Below are 20801 nucleotides of genomic sequence, written 5' to 3'. Positions count from 1 at the left end.
ATGTGAACTATATTCTTTCTAGGAACTTAAAGGATTTTTTTCTTTCTTTTCTTTTTTTAAAAGATTTATTTATTTTAGAGAGCAAGAGTGCATGGTAGGGAGGGGCAGAGAGAAAGAGAGAATCTTTAACAGACTCCCTGCTGAGCATGGAGCCCAATGAAGGGTTCAGTCCCGGGACCCTGAGATCATGACCTGAACCAAAACCAAGAAGCCCAGCACTCAACCAACTGAGCCACCCGGGTGCCCCCAGAATATTTTCTTTGAAGGATTCTGGACTCACATACCTATGCCTTAGTATAGGTCTGTTTTTTATCATTATGATGAGCATTTGATGGATCTGGAAGATTTTCTTGATTTTTTTTTTTTTTTAATGTTTTCTTTCATTGTTTTTTTGTTGTTGTTGATGTTTTTTTTGCCTAATTTTCTATTGTGGCTTTTTGGGGATGGAAGTGCTTTACTTTCTGGGAGGATTTCTTCTACCTTTACCTAACATCTTGTTCTTAATTCATGGATACAATATCTTTTCTTATCTGAGTATATTAATGATATATTTTTTTAAACTTTCTTTTCTCTGTAGTTTATTTCTTCCAAGGAGCTTTAGTCCTGTTTTGTTTTTCTTGTAAATCTTTTTATAAATTAGAGGCTTTCTTCTTACATCTTAGCATCAGTGGTTGTCCATGTGTGATGAAGAGTTGGGGCTCACAAGGCAGATTGAAAGCTCTGAGAAGGTGGAAGGGGCTCATCAGCTCAACAGCACTAGCTAGGCTGTTCCTTGCACACCCTGATGATAGTATCTTCTGGTCTTTCCTCTTGTCTGCTCAGATCCCATAGAAAGCACTCTCCTCCTGATTTACATTGTCCAGAGTTCTGTGGTGTGGGGTGGCAGTCACCTAGCAGCACCCAGCAGCGCGGAAGGGGGGGCCATGGGGAGACCTGTTTCTTCACAGATAGTTCCAGCCCTGTCCCTTGCAATGAATCCCACTGCTCCCTCCAAAAACAGTACTTCCTGAGCCTCCGTAGAATTCTATGGTGGAAATCAGATGGTTCTCAGCTTTCCCCACTGTTGGCTTGTAATTGAGCCTTCTCAGACCTGCCAACTACTAATAAGATTTCCAGCTTCCAAAATTTCTGTTGCTGCTGTCTTCTCCTGTTCTGCCCTCTCCTGTGAGTTTGTCTTTTTCTTTTAAATGTAGTTTTAAAAATACCAAAGTTTACTATTGTAACCATTTTTAGATATATAGCTTAGTGGCAGTACATACATTTACATTGTTGTATGGATTTATCTTTTAATAATTAGAAAATTAGAAAGAAAATATTTTTAAATGGGATTATCATGGGGTTTTAGAAGAGCAAAATTAGATGCATGCGATCAGTCTAGCAGGAGGCATAGTTTGGGTCTTCTGTTCCCAGGTGCTTCCTCTTTCTGACAGTTTGGTGTAATGGGATTTGTCTACCATCTCCTTGGAAAGCAGCTGAGTAATTCTTGGCATAAAAGAGCATTTTATCTGCTCTCAATAACTATAGCTTTGTCCAGGGTTACAGATGGAGCTCCCAGGCGTGATGTTCAAGGCTCTCCGAGATCTTGCCTGCCCACCTGTGTGCTCCAGCTGCCTGTCCTTGCTCCTGGCAGCCCACTCACTGTCCTGCCTTTGCTGTGCTGGGTATTCCCGGAAGAGCCCCCCACCCCTTTCCGTCTCCCAGCTTCAGCCCCATGCCTTCCTTCCACTGCAGGCATGTGGTGGTTCATCATCTGGTTTCCCTTCATGACCTTGCACATGCCTCTGAGTTATCACCTTGGATTTCCCACACTGCCTCGCTCTGTTTGATGTGTGTTTCTGTCCCAAGTCCTCTCAGTGCCTGCAATATAGTCCATGGTGCATACTTAAATGTCTGGATGGATTCCTGATGCCAGAGACTTCAAAAGAGAACTCTTTATCCTTTTTTTTTTTCTTTTTGGTAGGATATCCGACATGAAGCCAGTGACTTTCCGTGTAGAGTGGCCAAGCTTCCTAAGAACAAAAACCGAAACAGGTACAGAGATGTCAGTCCCTGTAAGTATTCACATCACCGTTACCAGTCTCACTGTTTCTGTTGGGTGCTCAGCTGCAGCCTTCTCCGCCAGCACCCCTTGAGCCCGTGGGCTTTACTAATAAATTGATAGCAGTACAGGTTTATGACTTGGTGGTTTCCTATAATAAAGGCATCAGAGACGGAGAGGAACGGTTCGTTTTTTCCATGATTGTAGAAGGAATGAGGTTTCAGTTTCTGGAAAATTCAGCTAAGTTCAAAGCACTTTTTTTAGTTTTGACTATTTTTATGATGAATCATTTTCCTACCAGCTGAAGCAGAGTATAGTAGGCATAATATAACCTTTTCTGGATGACTCAGCAACAGTATTATTAGACCCTGAGCATCGTATTGAACTGTAATGATGCCCTGCACAGCCATTAAGGAGTAGGAGTGGTGCCCCCCCACACACACTAAAGACAGCTCTGCTTGTTCTACCCCCACCCACCCTACCCTCCGCTGCCATCCTCATTCTTCTAGCTGTTTCTTGCCATTATCTTTCAGTGTGCCTTCTGGCCTCTGACCGCCTCCTCTGCCTTTTGAGTAATTGGCTCTGAATCTGCTGAAATCTCAAAAGTCAAGAACTAAACATGTTAGAATTTATGTAAAGCAAGAAAAACTGGAGCCAAGTAAAGAGCATGAACTTTGCCATCTCCTCTAGGCCATGGAGAACCGAGGCCACGGAGGACCTTTTAAATCCCCTCCCAGGGGGCAGCACGGGTGGCTCAGCGGTTTAATGCTGCCTTCAGCCCAGGGCGTGATCCTGGAGACCTGGGATTGAATCCCACGTCAGGCTTTCTGCATGGAGCCTGCTTCTTCCTCTGCCTGTGTCTCTGCCTCTCTCTCTGTGTCCATGAATAAATAAATAAAATCTTAAAAAAAAAAATAAAAATAAATCACCTCCCAGGATGTTAGACCCTGTCCATCAGAGAGGACTGTAGCTGCCAGCATCTCCCGTGGCAATGCCTTCCATCTGCCAGGAACATAGAAGTCTCCATCAGTTCTCCCTTGCGCAGGCCCTTCCTGCATGCCTAAGTCACGCCACTCCTGCGGGTGCTAGCATTTGGTGCTGTCCGCAGAAGAGTCGCCATGCAGATCTCAGGATTGTGTGAAGATGAAATAAAATAACATAAGCCACTTAGCTCAGTATCTTGCTCATAAATATTCACTGTGGTTGAGATTAACCAACAGTGGCTATTAACTAAAGGCGTACACCAGACACATCTGAAGTGTAGTGCTAGGCCATCAAGTGGCACATTATTGCACCCCAGCACACTTGATTTAGCATGTCTAGGCTGTGGCACCTAGTTGGTTTTATCAATAAAACAAAGCTTTCCTCAGGTGATTCTGTTGTGAGGTCCTGGCCAGCTACTCTGGGCTTCAATGAACAGTCACTGTTGGCATATTTCATGCAGAGCCAGGAGGGACCCCCTTGCCATCCTTCCTCTGCACTAGTCAGTAATGTCTTAATACATCCTTTTCTACATTTTTCATCAGTGCTCATCTAAATGTTTTTATGAGTCAGTTTTACAGAGGAAATAAAGCATTTAAAATACTCTTCCAGGAAACAGTTCCCAAACCTTTTCACCCCTAATCTCACTTCTGTTTCTCTTGTTTTCCCCCAACTCCACTGTCCAGCAACAGAGAATTTGCTCTTAGGGTCACAGGGAACATGGGGAGAATGATTGAAGGTAGAAAGTGATTTTGTTGTCTGTCTTCCATTTGGCAAATGAGAAGCCCAGGGCTCAGAATTGCTTGTCCAAGGTCACCCATCTTGAACCCTGTTCAGGTGCTGTTTGAACCCATTCATGTAACCCATCAACGGGTTATATGGTCTCATCATCTTTTTTGAGTTCTTTAATATCTACTACTTAAATATTACCCAAGTATTTGAATTCGTATTAATCCTCTGAGATGAGAAACATTATTCCAAATGGTGACGAATTTTTAAAAACATTTCCTTGGAATCCTTTAGAACAAAAGGCCCCAAACCATGTGTCCCCCTTAACTTCTTTCCCATTGGGCTCGAGAAGAGAAGATAGTATTTATGAATGGTCACCTGGGTTCCATCCTTCCTTGCATTGTACCAGAAATAAAAATACCCACCTGTTCTTGTTTGCTACATGAGCAGAGTAAGGAAAGTGGCCTCCAGGGAACCACTGCTTTTGTGACCAAGTCATGGTGAAAGGAAAAAAAAAAAAGTGGCTATGCATTTTCAGTAACCTGGTGCAGACCTCCCAAACGAGAGTTAAATTTTAAAAACTTCTGAAAGTTACGTTTAGTATACTTCCAGTATTTTGGATTCAGAGTTAATTTTTTCTAGTTAAGTATCTTTTAAATGTCTTTGATCATGACAGTTTCTGAATTCGAAATATTATAATTCAATTCTAGTTGAATTTAATTCATAGATTAGAATCATTTAAGTGTTTTACACTCAAAACTTAAAAAGAAACCAAAAAACTGACATAAAGGAATTCGAGGTATCCCTTTCCACACCACTATCTACTTAGGTCATTTCAGCATCAAATCATTAGACATAGGTTAGATGGAGAGATGATCATAAATCCTACCTATGGTGGTTCGTTGTACCAACTAGAGCTTTAAGGACTGAGTGAAATTTTTGGTGTATTTTTCCCCCTTTTAAAGATTGAAGCCACTGTATTTTTTTACCATATGAAAGTATATACTAGGCATCTGAAAACAGATCCCTTGACAACCCCTCCTCACAGCCTCCTGAGTTATGGGGCAGTGATAAGTGTGGGACCTAAAAACATCTTATCCAGTTAGGAAATAACCCATGTTTTAGTGTAATTTGTCTCTGTTGCTATTTAGCAAAAGTTTCAAACACTTCCAGAAACTTTTCTGAAAATACTAAGTCATCCTTATATTGATGACTAATCTCAATTAAACGTGTAAACGCCCTTAATGCCACCGACTCACCTTTTTTGCTTTCCCCATGGGGTGCACTGCCTGTGTGGACACTTTGGTCATCCAGGACTAACCTCCGAGTTCTGACTTGCCTTTCAGTTGACCATAGTCGGATTAAACTACATCAAGAAGATAATGACTACATCAACGCCAGTTTGATAAAGATGGAAGAAGCCCAAAGGAGTTACATTCTTACCCAGGTAAATGAATTGTCCAAAATTTTTTTAGTGGCTTTTTGCCCTTACTTGATGTCAACTTAAGAATTTTAGAGTGCTGTCATCTATACTTCAAATAAAACCTGCTACATCTTTTAGAAGGTCAGGTTTTCCACAATCCAAAAGAACAACGAGGAAGGAAAAATCTTCCTTTAGAGATTCAGTTTGGTTGTAACATGCATCTTTTCTGGGAAGTATACTGCTGCTGGGCTTACAGAAAACAGCATGAAATGCCAGAATTGCCTGTGGTCCATTGACAGAGGCAGCAGACCTGTGGCAAGAGAAGGGCCCGTTCCTGTGTTGGTTTCCTAACTCAACTTCAGAGTATCGAGTGCTGCTCACAGAAATCAAAGAGGGTTAGCGGTAGACCCGTAATCTTTGTCCGGGTGTCCGCTCAGAATTCTTCAGCTTGGTCCTCATTCTTTGGCTCAGAAAAAAAGCATCCTTAGATTATTTGGACAAGCATGGAAAATCATTTAAAATTCCCACTGGCTTTTGGCATCCTTATGGAAAAAAAAATCATAAGAGTGATTTAATATTTAACCTTCTTGTAGAAACACTTACTGGCATATGACCCCAAGACCATGGGTATCTGGGAAAGAGGGTAGAGAAGTTCCTTTTTAATTCATTTTCTCAAGTCTTAGTCTGTTACCTGTAAGTCACTCTAACTTTTTAGTCATAGCTTTTGCCTTCTCATTCCATATCCATTTATCAGTGTTCTGTATGGCTTTAGGGTATAAGGTGATTTTGAACATTGTACATCTGTTTAATACTGGGGGATTAAAATGACAGCAAAGCTAGAAAAGTGCATGAGCAAAGGCTGCCTTGGAGCAGGGTGCCAGATCAGGGCATACTGCCCATGGCTCTTCTTTCCTGCCCCGTCTTGTCCTGTCCTGTTTCTGCTCTGTCCATGAGAAATATCAGCCCAAGTGCCTCCCAGTGTATGGGACATCAGCTATGCTGTGTTCAGTCCTGGGGCCATTGAGGAAGTTCTTGATCTATGTGTCAGAGGCAGGCCTTTTACCAGGCCTCAGCCTGTGATCTTCCCAGCATCTCCAGGGTGGTTGTGGTAGAGTGAGAAGGAGGGAAATCCTGGTAGTGGCAGGCTGGCAAGAAGAGGTTGAGGGAAAGGTGGCTTCTTGGCAACTTCTCTTTTTAGAAGAAGTCAGGTTTCTTACTTCCTGATTTTAGCCATTCAGCTTTGGTGTGGAGTTAGGAAGTCCAGCGCAAAGATAGATAGGGGTATAAAGTCAAATGGAGCACTAAGATATCACCATGGAAACTGTTCTACCACCCTCTTCCCCACCCCCATACCCTAGCAATTACTTGGCACATCTGATGGTCTCTTTTTTTGTCAGGTTGGTAACATGGATAAATCTCTCTGCCTGCATGGTCACCCTTTGCCCTGGGATTTATAAAAGGAATTGGAAGTAGCCTGACCCCAGAGCTGTACCTCTAGACAGTTGGAGGTACACATTTTCCGAGCCACAAAACCAAGGAAACCCTGCCCATTTTGTAAATTTACAATATTGTTCATTGTGCAAATAGCACCAGTTTATAGTCCCCCCCCCCCCCCTTTTTTTAAAGGCAGTGGTATGGAAGTGTAGAGAATAATGTCAAAGGTGCCCTCTGTCACCTCCACAATGAAGTGTTGGCTAAGTCTGGTGTGTCTCCTTTCAGGTCTTACATGATTTTTAATCTCTGAACCCCATCCAGAACTAGGGTGATGGAAAGTAGGGACAATGACAGGCTGGTAATGGGTGAGAGCCACAGCTGTGAGACCTGGTCCTTGTGCCCAGACTGCAGGATGAAAAGTATGGTGGCCTGCCCGGAGGCCCCAGGACTCCTGTCTTCTAGGAGCCATTTTTCTATTAATTGACCGGAAAGGGTTATGCATCTGACTGTTGGTGTCGGAGGCTCCCTCTGGAGCACATATGTGTCCTGTTTAGGCAGCCAGAGGCAGCTGAGTTCAAGAGAGTGAGTGGCACTGAGGGCTCATGTGGTCAGGTAAGGAAGGTGTAGGTGGGACTTGAAGGGAAAGGATGCAGAGAATCAGGAGAATTTGGATGAGAACAGATGAGACTGGAAGCCATTCTAGGTGTGGTGCTGGCATAGGTGACAGGCTCTGTCATGGAGGTAAGAAGTGATGTCCCTTCCAGACAGTGCTAACATTTGCCACAAACTGGAGGCATTTGTACTCTTGTATCCAGCAAACATCTGTGCCCATTCCCAGGTTGGCAAACACCCCACTGTGTCCCAGTCCCACACTGGACCCCCTTGGACCACTGAGTGATCATTTGTGTCTAAATCTCTTACGTTCCTTGTTCTAAGGATAAAGGCAGGCCATTATCAGGTCCATCATTAGTAATAGTAATAATTAGTAGTGATAGCAGTTAACATTTTACTGGTTGTTGACTGTGTTCCAGGTGCTGTGGTAAGGCCTTTATATGTATGAACATATAAACTTTCACAACCCTGTAAATAAGGATTGATTAGCTGAGTGTGATGGGTGGAGAAACTGAGGCATGGAGATGTGGAGTCACTTGTCCAAGGTCACACAGATGATAAGTGATTAAAGCCTAGACTCGAGCCATCAGAAGTGTCGCTAATGATCGCTTTCCCATACTGCCTCTGGCCTATACCCACTGGTTCACTCCATATTCCACCCAGCCTCAGCCTCACGAAGGACCTCAGTGGAGCCCCTCCACCAGTCAACTCAAACCAGAAAGCAGACTCAGCCTTTTCTCTCCTCTGCTGGTCAGCCCCGAAGCAGCCCTGAGAAGCAGAAATAACCTTTCACTGCGTGGCAGAAAATAGAATTGCGGTTATTGACCACTAGGCAGGGAGGGCGGTCCCTGTCCCAACCCCAGCCACCACTCTGCCTCGGGGCGCTGTTGTCTGCTAAACCGCCAGTGGTGTGCTCGCATTGGAGCGTGTCAGTGTGTAAAATGGTATACACTTTGTGGATTGTGTATTTGCAGGGCCCTTTGCCTAACACATGTGGTCACTTTTGGGAGATGGTGTGGGAACAGAAAAGCAGGGGCGTTGTCATGCTCAACAGAGTGATGGAGAAAGGATCGGTAAGTCATGGATTCATCTACTGCTTACCTCACTGTCCTATGTGTACCTGTCTGTGAGAGTTTCTTTCTTTATGCTGCCTTTGTATTTCTCCTAATGCGATGTGTTTTTTATTAGAAAAATTTACAGAAGCAGTATAAATACATGTTTATTAACGAGTCAAGAGAGTAAATGATTTAAAAAGAGAGGGAAAAGCCCAATTGCCCTTGACTCCTTCCCCCGTCAGTTGGTCTCTTGCCAGAGTGCCTGTGCGTGTTCTGCTTTACTCCACCCAGGAGTGCTGCTGCTGCTCCTCTCTGGAGCCGTGTGAGCAGAGCTTCCTTGAGAAACGCAAGCTTCTCTTCCTTCTTTTTCATCGCTGCTTTCCTAGCTGGTACAAGTAGACTCCATTGAGTGAGCTGCGGGAGCAGCCGGGCTCAGAATTGGCCTGTCAGACACCCGGCCACCTGACCCCTGGCCACCTCTCTAATATGGACCTTGTGTACTTGTGCGTTTACTGCAGGATTTGTGTTAGCTTTTCTTCCGAGTTGTCTGTGACTCTTAAAACCTCTCCTGGGATAGCATGTGGACTGGAGGTGTGTGACGGTTTGGGCAGCACCCTGCGCGCGTGCATCTGTCCCTTAGTCCCCACCGTGGCCTCTCCACTTGATCGCAATGTGTCCTACACCCGGTGTCCAGAACGGTCTTTCAAAACCGGCTGAAACCACACCTCTTCCCAGCTGAAAACCCTTGTGCGGCCCCCGTTGCCTCCTGGGATGTGCATAATGTGGCCATGGACCTAGTTAACCTGGACCCCAGCCTTGCACCTCCATTCCCAAACTCCAGGCAGAACACACTTCCGTTCTTAGATTCTTGCCAGGTTCTCTGGCCTAACAGTCTGAGTCTGTGCCCAGCCCCACCCCCTCGCAGGTATCTCCAGGTGCTTCCCTCAGATTGGCCACAGCTCGTGCTCTCCCAGTCTCACTCTGTAGACTGCCTGTTAGAGGCCTGTCTCCTGTGGAAGGCAATGTGGTGTCCAGGGCACAGCGTGGTATCAACATAGTGAGTAGACACCACACCCCTGCGACCCTGGCTCTTACCCTCCTCTCCCACCATAACCAGCACACTTGGGGCCCTCCAGCCTCAGAGGAGGAGGTCCTGGGAGAAGGTAGGCTGAAGATTGTGGACACCAACAGGAGTGAGCGGCCAGATATGCAGAACCGCGTGTGCGCAGGCCTAGCAGGGCTGGCACTGTGCGCTCCGGCCCAGCTGGGCCGCTGCTCTCACGGCTGCGCCTGGCTGCCTCAGGACCTGGCTCGCCCAGAGAACGCTCTGGAGAAGCCGCCCCTTCAAAGAAAGCACAGTCATGGCCCTACAGGGTAAAAATACAAGTGCAGAGAAATAACACATCAAAGGAAACGTCAGTGGTGAAACGGGAAGCACTCACCACAAAGCTCCTCCCCTCCCGCCACTGGAAGTGAAGCGACAGTCTTAGTTACAGCAGAGTTAACTATAACTGTCCTGTCCTCTTACGCCAGCATGAGTTTGAAATCTTGCTTTTTGCCACCGCCTTTTCTTGAAGCATTTGTTTGCATGATAATAACAGCCGAAGAGCTTACCTGAGTGTTCAAAAAATGGAATGATGTTTCTGAGAAATTTTTTTTCAGCGAAAGTGGTTTTTTTAATGTTTTCTGCTTCAGTGGCTTGATTAGTAAAATGTGAAGTTACAAAGGCAAAGCCAGCTCCCACCCATCACCACTCTTGTCAGCAATTTTGAATAAAAGAAACAAACTTGAGGTTCCCACAGCACATACACCCCACAAAGGAAAGTGAGACCCGGGGACCTCAGCCAGTATTCAGCTCCAAATAGCATCCAGGCCTCAGTGCTGCTCACGGGGACTTTCCTCTGCATTGGAGGCCAGTAGCAATGCCCCTGGTCTCCACCCGTGAGATGCCACAGGCACCCTCACCCCACGTGTAGCAATCAGAAATTCTCCTGACATTGTCCAGGGTCCCCTGGGATGCAAAATTCCCCCTGTTGAGAAGCGCCATTCTAGATGGTGTTGAGGGCTTGGGAATTTTATTTTATTTTTAAAGATTTTATTTATTTATTCATGAGAGACACACACAGAGAGAGAGGCAGAGACACAGGCAGAGGGAGAAGCAGGCTCCATGCAGGGAGCCCGACATGGAACTTGATCCCGGGTCTCCAGGTTCATGCCCTGGACCGAAGCCACCGGGGCTGCCCTGGGCTTGGGAATTTTAAATTGAGTTATTTATTCAGAAATCATCGGATACGGTAGATTTTCCTTTTTATTCGTTTGTTACTAAAGATTTAGGGAAACCTCTGTGCCATTGGCCCCGACCAGGGGGCCGCTAACCTGGCACTGTAGATGCATGCTGACCAGTAGGCCTGCACTTGGTCACGTGCCATTCAAAGCTGACTGTGAATGGACCATCTGTCCACTGTGACAACTTCTCCCCTTGGCCATTAAAAACAAAAAAAGGAAACCTGGCTTGTTGGTTTTCATGTAGTTTATTTACTGTGATCACATGACACATGATCTCTGTTTTCCTGTGTAACTATTCTTTCTGCTCAGGGTCATTCAGGCATGCACACTGGCGTGTTTTGAGATTCTTTTTATTTTTAAAGATTTTATTTATTCATGAGGGACACAGAGAGAGAGAGAGAGAGAGGCAGAGACACAGGCAGAGGGAGAAGCAGGCTCTATGCAGGGAGCCCCACGTGGGACTTGATCCCTGGACTCCAGGATCCCACCCTGGGCCGAAAGGCAGGAGCTAAACCACTGAGCCACCCAGGGATCCCCATGGTTTGAGATTCTTAAAGTTTCTTGGGATCAACAATTTCAGTTCGGCACTAACATTATCTTCCCCCAATACAGCTGACTGGGGACAATTCTAAGAAGTTGAAGTGTCTTATTTGTTCAGCTGATGTAATTCTGCATACAGCCCGCAGTAAGAACCTGCTCCCGGAGCGTTGCCATGCAATGCATATTTGTTTTCTGATTTCATTCCTTCTCTGATTAGTGTAGGATGTGCCCCTTAGTTTTCGCAGACCTGCCTGTTACCTTTTGAGACCTTGTGCTTCCTGGAAAACAGTGGTGTAGAAAATGATTATGTGTGTTAGACAGGGCTCATCCAAGCTGCCCAAGTTCTTGTGGGTTTGATTCAAAGATTGAGTTGAGACGTGTCCATGAAGAGTGGGTCTATGTATAAGGGCAGCAGTTGTTGTTTAGGGAGGGGAAGTAAATAAGGCGAAGTTTAACCAGGAACGTCACCTTTCCCTCTCTCTCCCAAAACCCCGGCTAAAGGTGCTGTTTGATTTCACTGCTATGGTGCACAATGAGACTCTGGATTTGTGTTGTGGGAACTTCAGGCTTCATCCGTTTGCTGCTTGGTTAGCTCTCTGGTTTGTTGTTCCTTGGGAAAGCCAAATCATCCATCATGGGGTCACCCCAGGTGATGTTCATGGATTTTTCTAAAGACTGCCTAGCTGTTTTGGAAGGCCCCAAGGCCTGTCTTACATCCAGCTTCAATGTGGTAAGGGCGCTGCCATTTGGTGCCGACCGAGGATGTGGCACAATTTGAATCTTCATGAAGGACTGCTTTCTAATAAAATAAATCTCTTTCAGTATCAGTTTAATAGAAGAGCAGGAAGTAGTGCTCTCATGCTTGTTTTTTTGTTTTGTTTTATTTTGTGTTAAAACAAAAATTTCTACAGGAAATGACAGCAAGCAGAGCATGGCATGTTACTGTAAATGCCTGAGAGCTCTTTAAAAAAAATAAATGATGCTTGATTGACACTGTGCCCCAGAATTGTGCAGTAGTGGAATTCCCAAGTCTTGGTCTTTACCCAGATCACAGATTCATTAGGCTTTATATTGAGTTTTAAAAGTGTTTGCTGTGTGGAGATGAGATACAAGAGCCTCTTCTTCCCTGCTCGTGAGACCCAAAAGCATTGGCCTTTTCCTTGGAAGTGCCTGGCCATTCTGCATTTATGCTTCTGTGCTCGTGGCATTGGGTGCACGCTGCAGCACATGTGTCATCGAGCCTGTCACACAGTCTCTCTGCCTCTGGGGTCTTCAGGAATTGCATGGGTCTAATTACTGGAAGTGTGGGAAGAAGTGCATCTTTGATATGTCTGCTCAAGTCCTCCTTTCAGCTGCCCCACCCCCTTTGGCCAAGCAGGGGACCTTGCCATGTCACTGATGCTTTCTAGTCCTGAGGGGCAGGATTGTCCAGGGGTTCATCTTTGGCAGCTCTTCATCAGTGTTAGGGAAGTGACATGGGTGAAACTGGCTAAGTGTTTCAAACAGGCCTGGTCCAGGCTCTTTAGAAAGTCCTGTTGGTCTTCTGATGTTTTGATGCTCTGTTGGCATCACAATCTGGTGTTTCTTGGTTTGTTTCTTCTTTTTCTGTTGTTGTTTGGGCAGCATACAGCTTCCTTAGAGCAAGACTGGTAGGCCTTCCTGATTTGGTCTCCACTCTGCTCAGGAGCCTCCTGGCTCTTCATTGCCCAGGTGACAACGTGGATTCCTGGACCTGCACCAGAGTCACTGCAGTCTGGTCCTCCCTTGACGCTCTCCCCTGCTGTTCCCCTGAGACTGGCTTCTGGGCAGTCACTGAATCCTAGTCATCCCTCCCAGCACGCCTCTGTCAGAGGCCTTTTTTTTTTTTTTTTTTTTTTTTAAGACTTCTATCTATCTATCCATTTATTTATTTATTTGATGGAGCTCACCTGCATGAGCAGGGAGAGGGAGTCTAACTTGGGGCTTGACCACCTGTTCACAGTGCTCCAGTCTCCTCTAGACTGGGTTATTGTCCCCAGGGTAGGGGATCTGCGTTGTGCCAACAGCACTGATCTGGTTCTTGGTAATCTTTGAAATGGCTACCAAAGTCATCTGTGAGAGACTAAAGCTTTTATACAGTCTGGCTTCACCTCATTGATGGTCTGGAAGGGCCAGGCCCCTGAAGCACCTCCCTATATGGGGAGAACCAGGGGGTGGCTGTGTTTGGAGGTCTGAGCCCTCTCTGCCCAACCAGCTGTGGGTCTTCACCGCCTTCCCCCCATCTCCCCAGGGGGCAGGTAGGTTACACTGGCAGTGACCTCCAAGGTCAGAAAACCCCCGGTTTTCCTTAGGGTTATCCTAAAGCTCATGAAAGGTACTCCATACCTCCCTTCATAGGAAAACAGTCCATTGCTTACAGTAATTTATCATTTTCTCTTCTAGTTAAAATGTGCACAGTACTGGCCACAAAAAGAAGAAAAAGAAATGATCTTTGAAGACACAAATTTGAAATTAACCTTGATCTCTGAAGATATTAAGTCGTATTACACAGTACGGCAGCTGGAATTGGAGAACCTTGCAGTGAGTATGGCATGTACTTCCGCACTTCCAGTGGCCACTGGTTGAGGTATTTTTTCACTTGGCGATACTACCTAATGCCAGCTTTCCTGAGTTTGTACACTCTGAGCAAGATGTGATCTTAGCACTATGCTAAGCAGAGCCTACCTGCTTACATACCAGGTGACCAGGGGAGCTAGGTGTGGGGGTGGTGAGTCCTGGGGGTCCTTAGGTCCCTCCTTGTCTACAGAGCTCTCTCCCTAAACTGTAACACTGGTTCATCACAGTTTCTTGGGAAAAAGGAGTGTCTCACCTAAAACTTCTCTGTTCCTATCTTTGCAGCTGCAGTGAGACTGAAGTGGTAGTTGCAAGTTACTTAGCAGCCACTGCCTCTTTTGTTGTCCAGAGTCTTTTTAGCTTGAAGCAAGAGAAGAAGGGCCCTTCTAGGGCTGACTCCCAAGATCATATAATCATTGTATGTTTCCTAAGTGAGGTCTTGGGCTTATTTGTCATGGGAAGAACTTACAACACCAGCTGCTGGCTCTCCTTGGAAGATGGTCTTGGAACAGGTCAAGACACAGTGCTAAAAAGCAGAACGCCCTGCCCATGGAGATTCTAAATAATTCACCAGCAGCCATCACTTGAGGACCCTGTGCTAGTACTGGCAGCAGCAGGTGGGAGCTCACGGCAGCTCCTGGGGACGTCCTTGGGCATGGCAGTCAGCCACTACCTTCTGGCCCACTCCCTGGGATGGATTCCTGGCTCTACCATATCAAACTGTCAGACTTTGGGCGAGGGGCATCATGTCTCACCGTGTCTCAGTTTCCTCTTCTTTCAGATGGGGGTTTTGTGAGGCTTCAGAAGGTAATCTATGGGAAGGATTAGCAGGTTCTGTGGGGTTGAAGTAACGGGGTTACCCAGGGAGCAGTACCCACCCGCAAGCTGAAGGGAAGGCGGGAGCAGTACTGACTCGGGTGGGAGCTTGCAGGGGGCCTGCCCCTGAGAGTTCTGTTCACATGTTAGTTTTCAGCTGACTACTTGCCAGCCCACATGACTCCTGTTGAATTACTAACTAAAGTAAGATCTAGAACATAGCACAGGTTAACATGCAGCAGAGGGAAGTAAGTCGCGTGGCTTCTGCGGAATGCGGCGGTGCAGTTCCTGAGCGCATGTCTCCTCCATGCAAGTGCTCTGCAGCTACGAGCCTGCTGCAGCCACACACACAGGGCTCTGAGGCTGTGATTTATGGAGGGGTTTGAGAGAGGATTTTCAGGAATACTGTTGGCAGCGTGTTGGAATGTGCCTGGAGGATTATGTAGTAGACGTTCTTTTTCATGCTTTTTAAAATTTGCAAGCCTGACGTTAAGAGTGACTTCTGGTAAGCTCTTGAGAAAATTTCTCCTGCTTGTTGAGGGAAATGGAATTCAGACGGAGCAAGAGGAGTTTGTGCTATTTGCATGGCGGAGCACATGCAGCAGGGTGGAGGTTTTGATGTTGGAGGCTGTTTGCTCTAACAGACTTTGTTCTTAAAAGTTCTTTTCCCGGACGTGTATCTGTTAAGGCACAGGTCTAGAGCAGATTCCTCAAGAAAGAGATGGGCAGGTGTGAGGGAGGGTGTCAACAGGAGACAACCCACACCTTTTTAATGATTCAAAGAAGGAACTTGCATTTGGTATGTTTTCTTCTTAATCCGTTTTTAAAATCTATTTTTAAGTGTGTTTCTTTCCTTAAAAAATAGAAAGGGCATCTCTTATTTTGAGCCATACGAGGAGACCATTTTCTAAGGAGGAAAAAAATGGCATTGCTTTGTGTGGCTCTGTAAATGATCCCAATGCCATGTTTGTCATCTGCAGAAGGATACCCATGTGTCAGAGCTGGTGCAGGGTTGTATACTTGTATTCTTTGCTGAGGTTAGTTCGTTGGTGTTTATCTTTGTCTCTTTCACAAGTTATCATCACACTGGGCCTGGGGAGGTTGTTACAACTAAAGCTGGAAGCTCTGGAAGGGCAGGAGCAGCGTCTTTACCTTATCATGCCAGGCACGGTGGCTGGCACGTGGTAGACACATTGTGGACATCTTGCTAAGTAAAGGGAGACATTGTCAGTAAGCAGACCTCTGGCCCAAAGCATTTTGCTCCTAGGTGACATAGGGACTGACATGGCTCTTGGCAGCACGCAGCAGGCAGATGCTTGAGGCGGCGTGATTCCTGTCTGCACGCCTTCTTCCTGCGCACACCGTCACTCACTGGCTGGAGGGCTTGCTTACTCTGTAGTAAGACTGGCTCCCATTTACTGTGTGCTCTTAGCGTAGGAAAATCTTCAGTGCTCTCCTCCCAGTGAGAACTACATTTTGATCATTGCTGCTGGAGACCAGGTGTCCACCCTGGGAATGGACTCTTCATAGGTTCAGAGGAAGGAATAGAGCTAGAAATGGCACCAGAGGCCAAAGAAGGCTTTCTGTTCCACTGGAGCAGACCAGGCGGGCAGGAAAAACACTTGGGGACAAGAGCCAGAGCCCTCGTTTCAGAAGTTCCTACTGCGGGCTCTGAACATGGGCCCTGAAGTCAAGTAAACTTAGGTTTAAACTCCTGCTTCCTCACTTAATGGAGGACTGGCCCCCAAGCCTCAGTCTCCTAGTTGAGAAAAGGGGAATAATGGGAATATATGCTTCGAAGGGTCAGTACGAGAATTGGGTGACCTGATGTGTCCAGTGCAAGAACGCAGTGTTGTTGACACCCTCCTCGTCAGCCAGCTGGGTGTTGAGCCACACATGGCAGCCTTCAGTCTTTGGAGACTGAGTTACTTTTTTCTCTACAATGACAGTCCTCTGAGACTTCCAGATACTCTTGTAAAGCCCTGAGTTATCAAGAGCTGGTGCCACACACATGCAGTTACGTTTTTACTCTTTCATGGGAAGCCTCACGGTGCTTTTAGGACAGGATTGCTGTGGGCGGCCTCATAGCGTCATTGTGACTTGTGGGGTGGAGAGAAATCACTTGTACCTGTGAAGACAGCAGAGATGATAGGGCACTGGAGGAGGGATGTGGGCGAGAACGTTCCATGCTAAAAGAAAGGAAGTCGATGCAGGAGGAGCTTTTGGGTCCAGTGGCAGGCACCCCAGTGTTTGTTTTTTCTTGACTGGGTGAGCAGACAGGAGGAAATCTGAGAAGTAAAAGCTGTTCTTAGAAGTAGATGGGGGGTGGGGGTGGGCACACTCTGCACTTACTCGGACGTAGTGATTTTTGTACAGGCAGGTCTCTCAGAATCATCATGAGTGGGGTTTTTTTGTTTTTGTGTTTTCTTTTTCAAGTCTCAAGAAACTCGAGAGATCTTACATTTCCACTATACCACGTGGCCTGACTTTGGAGTCCCCGAATCACCAGCTTCGTTCCTGAACTTTCTTTTTAAAGTTCGTGAGTCGGGATCGCTCAGCACGGAGCATGGCCCTATCGTGGTGCACTGCAGCGCTGGCATCGGCAGGTCTGGGACCTTCTGTCTGGCTGACACCTGCCTCTTGCTGGTAAGGAGGCCCCTGCAGGCCCTGGGAAGAGAAAGAAGACTGTCTCAGCCCCCCGTGGCTTCCCAGCTGCTCTGTCATTGTCTCTGCAGTAAACTAGCATTGATCTTCAATTTTTAACAGTTTTCCTCCTGTGCAAGTAGCTATACTCCAAGTAGCTTTGTTCAGAGGGATTATCCTAATTGGAAATTGGAATCTGGGAAGATCCAAAGCATCCCATTCTCTTATTCTTTCCTCTGTGCTCCGTTGGTCCCAATTATGCTGCATTTTCTCACATTTACTAGAATTCTTCCTCCCCGCTTTGATTTTTCCCGAGTGGAAATTGGAGCACTCCTCCAGAACGTTGAAAATCACATTGTACTTGGCAGTTGGAGCTGGCTGAATTGGGTCTCCTCTCTGGCTTTCAGATGGACAAGAGGAAAGACCCTTCTTCTGTCGATATCAAGAAAGTTCTGTTAGAAATGAGGAAGTTCCGGATGGGACTGATCCAGACAGCAGACCAGCTCCGTTTCTCCTACCTAGCTGTGATCGAAGGTGCCAAATTCATCATGGGAGACTCTTCAGTGCAGGTAAGCATTGCTTCTGCTTGCATCCGGGTGTGTTGATTTTGAATTTTGGGCTCCGAAGAAGGAGGCTGTCAGTTGTAAAAGTGCAAATACTCTACCAATATGTCAGAAGAAACTGCTCTCTTCCATGGCTAAATAGCTAGAAAGTTGTGGAAATGTTCACCATGATCCAACTTCTGCCTTTGACATGCTGATGTAGAGAATGTTGATAGGGAGAATAGACTTTATTTTCAAAAGATTTCATCTTCCAAGTATATGTTGTAGACCCAGGAAGCAGAGAGCACCTCCTTGCCTCTGCGTACTTAAAGGGGAGCATATTTCCTGACACATCAGCCCAGTGTGGATACTAATGGGACTTTCCCATACTGCTTTCTCAGGAGCAGTGGAAGGAGCTCTCCCACGAGGACCTGGAGCCCCCACCCGAACACGTCCCCCCTCCTCCCCGACCGCCCAAACGAATTCTGGAGCCACACAATGGGAAGTGCAAGGAATTCTTCCCCAACCACCAGTGGGTAAAGGATGAACCTGGGGAGGATAAAGAAGCCTGCTCCATCAAGGAAGAAACCAGAACTCCCTTAAACGTCCCTTGTAGTGTGGAAAGGTAAGGCCAGAGGGGCCTGGCGTGTTGGGGGTAAGGGGGACTGACCTTCCAATCCAGAAACACATTGATATGGAAACCCTGAGGACACGGCCTCCTCCTGGCAAGCATGGCTTCTGTGTCTTTGGGGCATGGGACCCCTGGATTATCCCTGCCCCTCCCCTGGCTGCAGGCAGGAGCCTCTGGTCACAAGTTGGCCAGGGAAGGGATCTACTTCAGCAGGGTTCTAGCACCATCTTGTGGTGCCCGTTGGAATCAGGGATTCCTGTAACTTCGTCCTGCCCAGAGATGACCATGCCCTCCCCCAGGCTTCCAGCCAGTCCTGAAACAGGGTATCCAGGTTAGATCTGGTGCTTTTACCCATAGAATGGTCCTTCTGGGAATTTAACCTTTTCGTGTAGTCTTGATTAATTTAATGCCATTCAGCAAAGATTATTGAGCACCTATTGACGTATGTGAAATACTGAGATCGCTGGAACATGGCCCCTGGTCTGCGTTCTAGACCATCTTGTTGGGACGGGGCAGTGGGTGATGAATGGGAGCCTATAGATGATAAGGAGGTAGAGGTGCACTCTGCAGCGGTCATCCTTTGGGAAGAGATACTCTCCCCTCCTGAGGTGCTCAAGGAAGGCTGCCTGCATGCGGCATGGAAACTTAATGAGTGGGAGTGAGCCTGAGCCTGTGGAGACAGGGCCTGGTTCCTGCTTTCTGGATAAGCATATGCCATGACCCAGCATTTGTACACATCTAGAAATTTGGTTTGCAGCCTCCTGCTCACAAACAGACGTCTAAAGATCTATAGGTAGAAGTGTTCATTGTGGCATCATTTGGAGTGGTGAACAATTAGAAATGAGCTGATTATATACCTAGGGATGAAGTAAATCATGCTTTCTCCCTACCTTGGGATATTCTGGAGCCATTAAAGGACAGGATTGGGGTACACCGGTGTGGCCAGACATTGGAATTGTAGTACTTAGCAAAGCCCGTTATACATTGTTTGTGCCTGAGTGGTCCTTCCGCTGTGAACAGCAGGATCTTACCTGGGCTCCTTGCCAAACGCTGAGTGCCAGGCCCCAGCCCTGACCCATGTAGCTGAGTCCCTATCACAGCAGCATTGCATCTAGTTCTAGGGCTTGAGGGAGACTTGTCCAGTGGGGCCTCCCAGAGCAGTTGCCATGAGATGTGCTGAGCAGTAGCTGGGTGACAGTCCCTCAGGGAGACTGTGCCTAACTTCTTCCCAGGACCTCTGGTGATGTTCTCAGGGCGAGCCAGTGTGCTCTGAGGGCCTGCCAAGAGTCGAGGGTAAGAGAGGTGAGAGCTGGCACGTGACTGGGTCCACTCTGTCACCCGTTCTTTTCTGTTTTCGTTAGGACTGTGGTGGAGAGAGGGGTGCTTTTCAGTGTGTGTGTGAAAGTGGTGAGGAAGAGAGTGTGGATTTAGGAAGCTAAAAGCCAGAGAGTTCCAAGGGAAAGTGGAGTTGTACCAAGAACATAAGTGCCTCTGTACATCAGTGGGCGCCTGTGTGCACACGGGCCTCAGCCCTGCCACCAGGGTGTCATGCAGGGCACCGAAAAGCAGGTGCTTTGTGCCACCTCCTCTTGTCTCCTGGGAAGGTGGGCCTCAGGGTAGCCCTGACCATTACATAACATGCTGCTGGCATAGATACGCATGAGAAGCAGGACGTCTGTGGTCTGGGTCTCTGATGGGGGCAAGGGCAGCGGGAGGCGAGGGAGGTGAGGCCAAGGCCTGGGGCAAGTGGCAGGGAGAGGAAGGGCCTCAGCTGGCCTCTCCTGAGACAGGCCTGGAACGAGAGCAGTGCATGTCATCCCTGCGGGGGTGCTCTGGCTTGCCACCAGAAGGCCAGCTAGGGTATGTACACATGATGCCTGAGAAACGGTCCTACTGGCAGGATTGGATTGATGCTGGGGTCTCAAACCTGGAACATGGTGGGCTAAGGGACAAGAGGGAATGATGTCCTCATGTCAGCAGCAACAAAGGCTCTTACGTAGGGGGCCTGGGAAAGGAGTGGTAGCATATTATGGGCCCCACCATTGCCCTCCTTGATCTGAAGGGAAACGTTCTCCAAGCAAACCCCAGGGCAGATTAGCACCTGTCTGCACCAGCATCTGTATGTCTCCTCAGCGTCTCCCCAGCTCTCCATCACCGTCTAGTAGTATTCCTGGAATTCCAACTGTAATAATAGCATCTTTACCATCGTTTTCTCCAAAACGAGTAACCCATCTCTGTGCCTCTCATCCCTCAGCACGAGTCCAGACACTGAAGTCAGAAGGCGGGCCCTGGGGGCAGGTCCTGCCCAGGGGGAGCCATCGCCGCCCAAGGAGGAGCAGGACCAGGCGCTGACTCCCTGGAAGCCCTTCCTGGTCAACATGTGCATGGCCACGGTCCTCACGGCCGGCGCGTACCTCTGCTACAGGGTATGTTTCCACTGACGGACGTGCTGGCAGGACCGCGTGTACAGAAAGCACTG

General features: G+C 47.3%; 1 protein-coding gene across 4 annotated transcripts in view; it reads left to right on the top strand.

Annotated features, from left to right (window-relative positions):
• Positions 1–20801, top strand: part of PTPN1 (protein tyrosine phosphatase non-receptor type 1) — a 76750-nt gene that overhangs the window by 42891 nt on the left and 13058 nt on the right. For 2 of the 4 annotated variants that reach the window (XR_011996865.1, XM_026014604.2), the window contains exons 2-9: positions 1961–2051; positions 5095–5195; positions 8192–8290; positions 13520–13657; positions 16943–17152; positions 17557–17718; positions 18093–18316; positions 20577–20748. Coding sequence is in view for 3 of the 4 variants with exons in the window: in XM_026014604.2 (XP_025870389.1) it covers positions 1961–2051; positions 5095–5195; positions 8192–8290; positions 13520–13657; positions 16943–17152; positions 17557–17718; positions 18093–18316; positions 20577–20748 (1197 nt within the window). In the remaining variant the exon portion in view is untranslated. The remainder of the gene's footprint in view (positions 1–1960; positions 2052–5094; positions 5196–8191; positions 8291–13519; positions 13658–16942; positions 17153–17556; positions 17719–18092; positions 18317–20576; positions 20749–20801) is intronic. The other 2 variants (XM_026014606.2, XM_072735579.1) reach the window with 2 other exon arrangements.

The sequence above is a fragment of the Vulpes vulpes genome, chromosome 14 (assembly GCF_048418805.1).
Source record: "Vulpes vulpes isolate BD-2025 chromosome 14, VulVul3, whole genome shotgun sequence".
Taxonomy (NCBI): Eukaryota; Metazoa; Chordata; class Mammalia; order Carnivora; family Canidae; genus Vulpes; species Vulpes vulpes.
The sequence above is the reverse complement of the archived record's forward strand: the minus strand, read 5'-3'. Positions and strand labels throughout refer to the sequence as shown.